This window comes from Nanorana parkeri, unplaced genomic scaffold, assembly GCF_000935625.1.
Source record: "Nanorana parkeri isolate BGI_ZX_2015 unplaced genomic scaffold, ASM93562v1 scaffold250, whole genome shotgun sequence".
NCBI lineage: Eukaryota > Metazoa > Chordata > Amphibia > Anura > Dicroglossidae > Nanorana > Nanorana parkeri.
In genome coordinates, this window is record NW_017306518.1 from 1,512,447 (window position 1) to 1,524,814 (window position 12,368).

At 37.2% G+C, this 12,368-nt stretch overlaps 1 protein-coding gene across 1 annotated transcript in view; it reads right to left on the reverse strand.

Moving 5' to 3' along the window:
- EPYC (epiphycan) overlaps positions 1–2,722 on the reverse strand; it is a 32,502-nt gene extending 29,780 nt beyond the window's left edge. Inside the window, exon 1 of the mRNA XM_018556726.1 lies at positions 2,561–2,722. Within this exon, the coding sequence (XP_018412228.1) occupies positions 2,561–2,722 (162 nt within the window). The remainder of the gene's footprint in view (positions 1–2,560) is intronic.
- Positions 2,723–12,368: the final 9,646 nt, after the last annotated feature.

Sequence of the window (12,368 nt, forward strand, 5' to 3'; positions counted from 1 at the left end):
GTCATAATAATCTGGCCACTCAGTGTAGATTAACATTGTCTATGTGCCTCAATGACAATTGTCACCCAGACCAAAAGTGAGAGGAAATCTAAAATTTTGCAGCAGTCATCATCACAGTAGTACAGGGAAATCATCTGTCCTGGTGGCATTTGTTACAAGTGTGTTTTTTCCCTCACTGACAGCAATAAAAGGCTAAAAAAAGTTTTAGAAAATTAAACCTGGCCATACACTGCTCTATTTTTTTCGTTGAACCTGAGGACTAAACGACAAAAAGAAGAGCAGATTCCTTTATTAACAAGCTTGTTGATCGAGGAATCCCTGCTGTTTCTTTTGGCAGCCACTGTCAGAATACCCAAACAGAGCCAGCAGCTCAATGGCTGCTGGCTCTGTTCGTATGACGATTTTGCAACTAGCTCCTTCATCAGCTGATCACAGGATGCCGGCCGAAAGGGTGACAACAGTATGACCACCTTTAATTAAATGATTACTTTCATGTTCCTTGAGATATGCTCTCTCTTTCTCTAGCATGATCAAGCTATGGGAGGTCAAAAACAGAAAAAGCAGGGATAACAATCCGGTATTGATAGCATCCCTTACACTTGTGATATAAACCAGTGTAGAAATCCAATGTGCTATACTGTATCACTTAATCAGTTAGCTTTGAGCCTGCCATTTCCAATTGATATATAGATATCTTGCTGCACTCCTTACCGGATAAAAGTAGTAACCTGATAAAACAGGTGGGTGCTTGCAGCGACCACGGATGGCACTGTCAAATAACTGAAATCATCTCCTGACCTTTGGACTCTACAGGCACATAAACTAGACATTCCTTTTCTTGCTTTAGTTTTATAGACATTGAACATCTGAAATGGATTGCCCAGACTGGTCTTCCATAAATGTTTAATTATCAAAATCGTATCTGGTTATGTAAAACAGATTCTTATCCCAGTAATTTCACCATAGTTGCAAACTATAGGAATCTGGAAAGGTTATACATATGTGGGGTTCTTACCAATACTTACTAATAATACTTACTTATACTTAAATGTGTGGTTCTTACTAATACTTACAAATTTTCCAAAATGCAATATACAAATCGATAACGGAAAAAAGTTAACAGCATGTCATGATTTCCAAATTTCTAGGCAAGAAACAGAAACCCAATATTCTGCAAAACATATAAGGACTAAACTAAAAGTAAATGAAATGATTTTCAAAGATTGCTAGGTAGAAATAATAGCTTAGTAACTTTATGTATAATTTGCTGTAGCAGCATGCTTAATACTTCCCCGTCACATCCATAGTGGGTGTGGCATTAAACGTTCCTTGAGATGCGGAGGTTAAAATAAGGACAGTACATTCTCATCCACCCTTTCTTTTTTTAATTTCCTATAACAGCAGTTCCCTTTCAATTTATTGCCGACTGCTTGCCTAAATCAGATGCTATGAAGCCTTCTATGTCCCACATATGGTCTGCAGATTCTGGATTTAGACAACACTGACTGATTGTTAAGAGGCACTGTGTAAATATCACACCACATTGTATATGTAAACTTAGTTACATTGCATGCAGCATAGCTGTGCTAATCACATTTTTAACTTCTAGTTTTGAAACAGATTTACCAAGTGCTAGAATTTTGTTCTTTAAGAGATAATGTACCCAATTTAAATTAATTTTAAATTGAGTGATGCAGTAATTAATTGTCTATTTTTGATACATTTTTTTGAATTTCATATCAGTATATGCTCTTGTAGATTACTTATGGGGAAAAAAACAATATTCTCTCTTTAACTGACACCCACATTTATTGTGAGTAATTCCCCTCTATCATGAATATAAAACACATATGGGGTAGTTTAAATACTTTGGATTTGGATTGAAAACCTTTGTTTAAATTACAACAGGCGTATATCCTCTAGATAACTTTTCTTTATTACATTTATCGACCCAAGTGACAATGAAATAATAAGAGGAATATTTACAATGCCTAATTTTCTCCAGTAATTCTTCCAATTACTGCACTTTGGGTGCAACTAACTTAGGTGACTTAGGTCTGAGCACAGCTGGCCAATACGTGACCAGTTCTCCAGCATTTGTTCATGTGTGATTCACGATAGGAATAGTTAGTAGAAAGATGCAAGTATTTCACAGTTATCTCTCAGAGGGTGAGGAATGCGATAAAGAAGACTTCTCTGGAATGTGTTAATAAGGCAAATATTTTTCCCTTCATTTATGTGCACGTCCAAAGAGAACAAAAATTCAAGAACCAGATAAAATCACTTTAGTAAGACAGTTCTTTGCATTGTGAAAGTCCTATAACGGAATTTAGTTTACAATGCAAACTGGACATTATTGTGCCAATTTAAAACATACAGCAAAGCAAAATGGACAGTTACAAATGACAGTCACATATCAATTTATCAGCAAATTCAGGAAAGCGTTTTTGGCTGCTTGCTATTGGCTACAACATACTCTATATTCTGTTATATTTCTTTATGTCTGGGAAACCTGGCCTATACAGCAATGAAAAATAAAAAATAAAGTAAAAATATATACCTCTCCTTGATCAATATTAGTGTTTTCATCATAGTCGTAAAGATTATAGAGTAGGTCAACTTCATAGGCAGCTGTGTCATAGTTGACACTATCCGTTGGAGGAGCAGATACAACTGCTTTTATTATAAAAAGTCCCAGGACAATATTTGCAAGTGTCTTCATTCTTCAATGCTTTAAATGGAAACAGCAATATATGAAAAGGTTAAAACATTTGTGCCATAGCTTTAAGGGGTGATGTTTAAGGTGTTTGTGTAAAATAGACCTATGTCCCAATATATTTACAGTTTGTGATGCTATGTCCAGACAGAACTTCAGGACTTAAGAAGAAGCATTAAGAAATCACACAGTAGCATTAATTCCGTGACTTTCCTCTGTATAAATACACTCTAAATGGGAGTTCTCATAGAGTTTGGATGTTTGCCACTGAGCATACAAGCCAACATGCCACAGACTGGGCATCCAACATGTAATGGAACATGATGCCCCCTTTGCATAATGTTTTCTTTTATGTATTTATTTAGTACATAATCAGACATAAATAATAAGGCAATGCAAAATACAATGATTATGTGCAGTAATTTATAGTAGGTAATCAGAAACCATCTTTTTAACTGATCTAACTACACATTCTACTTAAAGGGCCTCAGTATGCTCATATATTGAACCACTGTAACACATGAATTAATGAGCACACAATGTGCACATCATTTTTATTCCCTATGTTTTATCCATATTATAACATTCCTTTATTAATATTAGTATTTATCTGTGGCTTAATACACATTTGTATTTCAATCAGAAGATAGCACTTTGATTGTTTTGATAAGGAAATGCAAAATGTCAAGGGGTAGCACCCCTAGTGGCCACATCACAAGCAAAAATGTTGTCATACTTGTCACCTAATGACTGTGCTGATTTTGGGTGTATAAATGGTGATTTTGTTTTTGAACAAAGAGCTATTCTAAATATATCTACTTTTCAAAAATGTTATCATGTACGTTACCTATACCTGTATAATTTTCTTTAATTAGCATTTGAAATTCAAACTTTAATTCCAAGAATTTGTCACTAGAATTAGCTTAGCCCTATGTAAATAAGCATGTGACGTGTGATATGCCTGAGAATGACAGTACTCTTGAAGACCCTAGCTGTTGCATAGTGCAATACACTTGTCCTATTCATCCCTTGCTCCCAGTAAAATTCAGTCCAGAAACATTACCAATTCATGTGCAAGAATGCACTGACACACAAACTAAATTTCAGTGGTTTAAAAGAAAGAAAGTCTTTATGAACCAGCTTTAGGCATGAGGATATGAAATTCCTCTGGGAACTGAGAACAGTACAAAGCCCTCATTTATTTCAGATTCTCAAAGATACTTTATGCTGTGCACCCATCAAGACTGCTCTGCTTCAAATACCTATTTCCACTTTTCCACTGCAAAATGTATCTTAGATTGGAATAACATTTCGCAGATTCAATATTTTAATTTGTTTCAGCTACACACACACATATATATATATATATATATATATATATATACTAAAATTAATTATTTACCTTTCAAAATAATAATGATGTTAATAATAATAGTTGGATAAAGGTTGTGGTATATGCACAGTTATTTGACTATCATTACATAAAATGTCAAATATTTACATTCATAGTTTTTGTGTAAACAAAAATAAAATAAATATCTCTAAATATTGAATTTTGTTTTTTTTAGTTAATTAAATTTTAAAGGTAATAAATATCAGAGGCTATAAGGTATTAAGTACGTTACACACTGTACAATAAAACATTGAAGAAGTACACATGTGCAAGGTAAAATAATTGCAAAAAGGGAGACATCAAGAGAGAAACTTACCTTGGCTCCTGTCTTCTGAAATGGCAGCAGGTTAGTTTGAGCACACTGCAAGTGGTATGTGACCTGACCAATTAAAAGCCATATCTCAGTCAGAGGGAGGGTGGTACCTTTACTTGTTAGTATCAAGTTGGAATTCACTCCACAGTAAATTACTTTAGACTTGTGCTTGCTAGAATTAGTAATATTAGTGGTTCTGTGTTTATATTGAAACATGATGTCCACTATGCATTGATATTGGTTTTCAAGTGCCAGATGTCTCAGCTTGAAGTTTACTTTGACATGTGAATGTGTCCATTGTGACTGTTGGACCTGGGAAGTTTGTATATATGTAATTATGCTACAACTGCAGTTTACACTGACTTTTAGAGAACAGTGAGAGCAGCAAGCAACAGGACATTCACATCGTTTTTAAAGTCTTAAAAATGACTTTATTTATCTTTGTTTGTTTTTTCTGCTATACTGATACACTGATCTGGAAAGACGGTAAACATTAAGTAAGAAAGAGATGTTTAAATATTTAATTTGGATTTTCGTAAAAAAACAAAAAAACTTTTTTAAGTTGTTGTAGACCACTAAGATTTAGTTTCCTAATTATTGTGCAGTTATTTTGCCATCCTTTCCCTCCCGCCTTTTTACTACATCTGTTATGTTCAGTAATTAAAAAGGAGAGAATCAAGCATTTGAAAAAAGTAAATAAAGAAAAAAAAGACCTTGGACTAAATTTTTACTGAAATAACTGAGAAAGAAAAGAAAACAAAAAACACGGAGAGAGAGAGGCCCTTATTATAAGGTAAATAAATCAAATAAAAAATGAAGACAATAGAAAAGACACCAGGAAATATGTTAGTTGAAGGTTTTAGAAAAGCCCCCAAAAATCTTAATTATGTAAAGGTATTTTGTTCTTTACTCACTGAGTAAGATGCATTACGTAGTCCTAGTGGCATATATTGTGCCCCACTATTTTATGGATGACGATATAAGCCACGCATTTTAGACACATTTAACTATCTTAGTTGGTAAAGGACAAACACTTTTGGCACCGAAACATTTCCGCTTATAGCTCATTGATGCTCCAATGTAGCAATTATCTTACCGAAAAACCTAAAACTATTTGAAACCCTGAACCCCTTGCTGAACATCTACACCCTCTGCCTATCCTCCAAACTCAGCCACCCTTTACACTACCTCTAACACTTAAGGATAAGTGCGTTTCCATAGAGTGGATTAATCCTTCCTGCCAATCCCCCCTTTTCTTAATCAGAGTCATGGTTTGCCACATTGTTGACTGCCTGCAGCCGAGATCTTTTTCCTGTACTTGGGTAGTCAATTCTTATAGACTGCAATGAGCCAACCTATGAGGATGGAGACCCTCAGCAGATAGTCATGCGGAAGTCAAGCTGACTGTAAAAGCATGGCAAACGCAAGTCGCTTGGATATCATGTTCACTACTTTAACTCCCTTACCAATAACAAAGAGTTCTAACTTTATGGTTGCCTTCTTTATTTGTATATGTTATGAGTGTTAGCATAACATCCAGGGAACTAGCATTTTATTTAAGGAGCTTAGCATTTACAACGTCCATGTTTTTCTCAGGAAAGGTTTATTTTATTGTAAGTATACATATAGCATGGAGGAGGGTGACGTAATGTAGGTCAGAGCACTTTTGCTACCAAATATTAAACCAAAATCTTACAGCTTACCTAACTCTATCCTTTAATTCTTAATTCATCAGTTAGCCCCCTCCCAACACTAAACACGTAACCTATCAAGCTTTCAGCATTGTTAAAGACTGATATTTCTAAAAAAATTAGTCTCTGGGCCTTGTCACCCAAACCTGTCTAAGCAAAGATGGAAGCATCCACAGGTTAGGATTGAAGTCTACAAAAATATGGAAACTAGAACTGATCTTACTGTTATCATCTGAAGACCCAAATGGCTGTATTGCTTGATAGTACTGAATGGAACTATGACTGGTAACTGCGTGCTTTTTTGTGCCTTCCAAAGAACCTTGTCTCTTATGTTAACAGTGACAGCAATGTGTATGTGTGTTAAAGCATATATAAACCTAAAAACAAAAATGTAATATATTTCAGCTTACAGTACAAGTCTTTATATGTGGTGGCTCAATTACTTTTTATTACTTTGCTTTTTTTCAGGCTAAGAACATTATCAGCAAGTACAGAAACACATGTTGATCTTACCAGAAAAGCAATGTACTTGTCACTTCCTGTGAGCTGAAAAGAAAGCACAAACAAGCTTTTCTTTCTTTTGTGAACTACTAGTCATATCAATTTACAATGTAATGGAGATGAACAAAAGCAAATATGTTTGAAGTACAGCTTTTGACGAGCATGGCTCCCTTCTCAATATAATGGATAAATGGGTGTAGGGACAAAAGTCTGTTATTTGCAAGATCATAATGTTAAAATAAAAGAAAAAAGCATAAAAACGAATGCAGCCACCACATCTAAGGGCGGGTAAGCTGCAATGTATTACATTTCTGGTTTTAAGTTTAAATACGCTTTACTGTATTAACTGCATGTTTATTTATTGTTTTTCTTTAATTCACCTCATCCCTACATAATACCAATAAAGCTACATTCTTTCCACACCTTCCCCGTTTACTGAAAAGTAGGGGGATGCACTTATCTGCCTATCTGTCCTAACATAAAAACCTAGGGAATGTGTGTGTGTGTGTGAACAATGCAGTGAAATAGCTGCTACCCACCAAGTCGGATAGAGGGCACTGACTACACAGAGGCCTCCTACCCTGTCAGTACAGCTACATGTATATGGCATGTCTGGAAAGAAGCCAATGGTGGTAGATCCTGTTCCAAAATCTATCTTGTCAGTGTTTATCAATCAGGCCTAAAGAAGAAAACCATTAAGCTTTATGCAATTCCAGGTGAAAACAGTAACAAGTCTTTAGACCACTTTAAGCATCTTTAAGATGTTAGGGCTTACGAACCCCAACATTTCCTATTGCCTAAAAACATATGCAAGGATTGTGGAGACAATGGGAAAGAGAGCATTCGGATACCAAACTGAGTTCATGTCTGACCTTACCAAACATAACTGAATTCAACCAGATCTTTGATAACAGATCTGAAATCCCTACAACAGATACAGCTATTTATCACAAAAAACTTGAAACATAAAACACATCTAATACTAGAACTTTTTTCAGGGTCTGGTAATCCTGATTTTTTTGAGTTCCCAAAGTTAGAGGTCAGGATAATGGTTCCTTTGATTCTCCCTATGCTAAAAAGCTAGATTTAGGATGGATCAGTGTAGGAGATGTCTGTCTATGAACTAGAAATCAGGCTGGGTTCAATTCATGGGATGTTTGTCCAACTTATTGTAAAAAACGGAAATTGCAAACTTTAAAACCCAACAACAGGGAAATTAAATGGTTTTCCTTGCAGTGGGGCTGCCCTGGCACTGTAATGGTTGACTGCACGTTTATGCCTAGGGGACACGAAAATCTTTTTTACTTACCTGATCCCTGCTCACCAGAAAGTTAGCACTGTCCTCTTCTCCTCCTCTGTTATCACTGTGGGCTGTGCCTTGGTGTCCCCTCATGTACCATGCAGGGCAATAGAGCCTGCATTGTACGTGACAATATTAGTGGTCTTTAGATCGCCAGAGTGAATGGGAGAAGAGACTGTGGGGATTGGTCTAGCCTAGAGGGAGCCAGCAGGAGTGGGGATCAGATAAATAAATATATTTTTCTTTTCCCCTAAGCATAAACAAGCAGTTAACCCATGCAGTGTTGGAGCCACCTCAATAAAAGGGAAAACGTTTAATTTCCCTGGAGTTGGGCTTTCAACTTCAATAGCTCTTAAGTTTTATGACAGTTAAAGGTTGCAAAATAACGTAGTGAGATCAGTTATCCAAACTGATAGGAAAAATGATCATCCATACACAGAAAATAATAGAAAGAGAATAAAGGATATTATTTAAAAAATAAATAGTAGAACAAAAGTAGTACCGTGTTTCCCCGAAAGTAAGACCTACCCCGAAAATAAGACCTAGCACTATCTTCAGGGATTTCTGTAATATAAGACCTACCCCGAAAATAAGACCTAGTTCGGTGGTAGGTCTTATATTACAGAAATCCGCTAGGTCTTACTTTAACGCACAGTTAAGATATTTTTGACAGGTAGTTGATTAACTAAGGTAAATTAAGTGGGTGTAAGTCAAGTTATGTCACAGGTTGATGTCTGTGAAAGGGTATTGTGGTTTAAATAATATTACGGTATCAAACTGTTTGGGGACCAGAGTAGAGTAGTCCTTCCAGATATTATTGTAGCCCCTACCACCTTTTGTGGAGTGGCTACTAGAAATGTAGTGTTGCCAGAGCTGTAGTCAGTCTGGTTAAATTATAGTTGGAATTTATCTGGTTAATTCCAGGTATTCTGACATTGATTGTACCTGCCTGGGTAGGGTGTGACTCTGCTGCAGTGTGGGAGAGCCAATGGTGCATGCTGGGGAATTGTATACTGTATATACTCAGGGGCATTGTCATGTGCTCAGTCTAGTCCTGGCTGGAGTCTAGTTCCAACATGCCCCCGGGCTTGGCCTGGGGGTGGAAACGCTCAAGTGCTGGAAATGCTATCTAGGCCTCAAGCCTGGAGCAGGCCTCACATGTGGACCCTGGAGCGGTCTGGTACTGACAGAGGAGTAGAACCAGAGAAGCTGCTGGCTACTGGAGGTGCCTGGTACTGGAGTGGACCTCAGGAACAAGTCTGGTGTCACTCCTAATGAAGAGTCTCTCCTATGAAGATCTCATGCCTATCCCTCTTCAGCTGTTGCTCTAATACCCAGTGTATGTGTGTGCTCCTATTGATCCTGCACTGTGGAATACTGAAAGTGAATGGTGAGTCTGGAGTTCTTTACTGTTCCATTTTTGCAATGGATATTCTAAGCTCTATACCCTCTTTCTTAGTTGATGATTTACAATAAAGCATTGGATAAAGATACTAAAAGTGACTGGCACCCAACCTTTCTTTGACCACGTATCCCTCTACTGGCCTAGGATCTGTCCCTAGGAATGAAGTGTCAGCCCTCTCTGCACTTTGGGGGTCCATGCTATGCCTCTGGAGGTCAGGGGGGGGGGGGGGCTACATTTTTACACAGGTTTATTTTAACACTTGTGACCTATGTAATGGAATGATTCTAACACTTTTGGAGGTGTTGGGAATCAGTAGATTTTTCCAGTGTCTGGTAATGGTTAGTATGTGTAGAATGTGCTCTGATTTGGGGGTGCCCTTAAATTACTGATGAACAACTGAATCTTAAATAAGTGTTGGGTTTATTTACAAATAGGGATATACATACATATTACAATTAAGGGAATTTGAAAGGGGAATTGGGGATAGGAATTGAGGTTAAGGATCCTACAGCTAGCTACACCATTCTCTCTCTCTCTGTCACACATGCCATGGGTTTTTCTCTGTTCTCCGGACACGCCTCTCCAGCAGGTCTCAGCGAATCACATTCTTGATTGCAGAGTTCAGAAAGACTTGTCTTATCCAAAGGTCTTGATTGTCAGCTAGGTTAGTGTCACACAGGAAGAAGGTTCCATCATATGCCCCTGCCCCCATTCCAGCATATATGCCTTGCTGACACAGGTGTGGGCAGTAAATACCAGCAGGGGGTTGGGCTTGCCCCAGGACATGACAGTCCAGCAGATCTCCTTTGATCAGTGTCCAGCCCCAAGAACCCTTTGATGGTCTTCATTCACATATCAAACAGCCACGGGCAGCTCACGATATTAAGGAACCTTTCCATCAAAGATGTATCATAGATGTCAATTATTTTAGCTTCCAACAGTATGATTGGCAAAAGAATACGGGTGACTATTTTACAAAAGCATACTGGTATGGTATCTATTAGACATGTGCACTAGCAAAAAATTAGTTTAGTTTAGTTTCGTTTTGAAACAAAAAAAAAATTAGTTTAGTTTAGTTTTGAAACAAACAAACTTTAAATATTACTCGACCTGCCCTGGATTTGAACCTGGGACCTTAGCAATGGCAAACCTGTTCTCTAACCACTACTCTATAGCCTCTGTACTTCTGCAGACCGTAAAAAAAATAAAAATAATTTTGCTGCAACAGAATTCGTCCAATAGCAAAATGAGAAATTACATTTAGTCATTTAGGTCAATAGGAGAATGCCAATTCAAAAGCAAAGGAAAAAAAAAAAACTTTAAACATTACTCGACTTGCCCTGGAACCTTAGCAATGGCAAGCCTGTCCTCTACCCACTACTCTATAGCCTATGTACTTTAAGCATAGATGTGTTGTAGAGGTAAAATGTTGTCATTTTTTTCCCTTAATATCATTTTGCTGCAACGAAATTCGTCCAATAACGCATTTCGGGAAATCGGGAATTTCGGATTTGTTTGAATTCGTCTTAGCTGTAATTCGGAATCCGGATGCATCCGAATCCCCGAATTTCCAAAAATTCGTCCAAAACGAATTTCGGAACGAACTGAATCGCACATGTCTAGTATCTATTCCCAAGTGCAGCAGAGCTAGACCTGGGGGAAATAGTGTAATTACCCCTGACACTTCAAAGATGATTTGGAAAATGTTCTGCAAAAAACAACTCAAGCGCTTATAAGACCTGATGGTATGGATTATATAACCTATTTGCCCACCTTCTCATCAATGGAGAGGGGAGTTAGGCACTGAACAATTGTCTAAATGGTATGGGGTTAGATACCAATGCACGTTCATTTTTGGGGTAATTGGGATGAGTAAGTAGCCCTAAGAGCTCGAAACCACTGGGAAGAGGAAAAAAAAGGTACCTAAGTCTTTTTTTGCACTTTCAGAAAGTAGCGGCTTTAGTGAAGGTTAATTTATCTTGACATATGTAATGAACAAGTGTGATTCTCTTAGATGTTGGGTTGAAGGAAGTGAATAGTGGCCACACAGATCTGAGAATCTTAATCTCAACATTCCTGGCTTTTGAAATTAAGTGGGCAATTTGCACACAGTGGTAATGTTTGTGTTATTGTTTCATTGGAATGAGTATTGGTGCTAACAGTATGTTAAGCAGTTGTAAATGACATAAGGATTTCCAAGCTATAATGGATGGTAAAATAGTTGTAGTGTTTTTGCTGGGAAGTTGAGTCTTCCAAATAGTTGGAACAAGATAAGTATATAGTGTAGGTCTTTACAATTACAATTATATTCTCGCTCCGCAGTTTATTTTCAGAGGGTTTGTGCTAGTGTTTTAATTGGTCTAGAACCAGTGCAGTGTAATAGTTTCTTGCCTCCAAATGATCTTATTTTTGATGTTATTGCCCCAGATATATTTTTAATCATAGAGTGTAATAAGAGCAAAGTGGTATAGGTAGTGCTTTAAATCATAGGATTTTTTACTTACCTGAAAATCTTTTTCTTGGATTACAGTACAGGACACAGGTTATATCAAGATGACTGGGTATATGGCAGTATCATCAGGTGACTGGACACAAGCTAAAACTGTAAGGGGTTGATTTACTAACCTTATAAACACGCCACGAACAAGTATACACCTCTGTAGTGTGTTCCCTCCCAGCATGATCTATTGGTGGAATCTAGACACCTTTGTAGTATGTACACACCCAGCAGGTGTGTTGTGCAAAGCCCTGCATGAATTGCAAGGTGATGTTGTGTAAATTAGCTCTACATTGTGTTGCTTGCGTTGATGAATGCTGGAATGTAAATGCATCAGCTAACCATTTTTGTCTAAACTGTGAGGCAACATTATATATGCATCATGTGCATGATTTTTCCATATATGGCATTAGTGGAAATATGCTTTTAGAGACTTTTTGGTTGATAAATACGCTTTGCTGTGTAAAAATCACACGCAACTAGTGCGTGCGTGTGTTTAGGTTAGTAAATCACCCCCTAAGAGTCTATATAACCCCTCCTACAACAGGATAT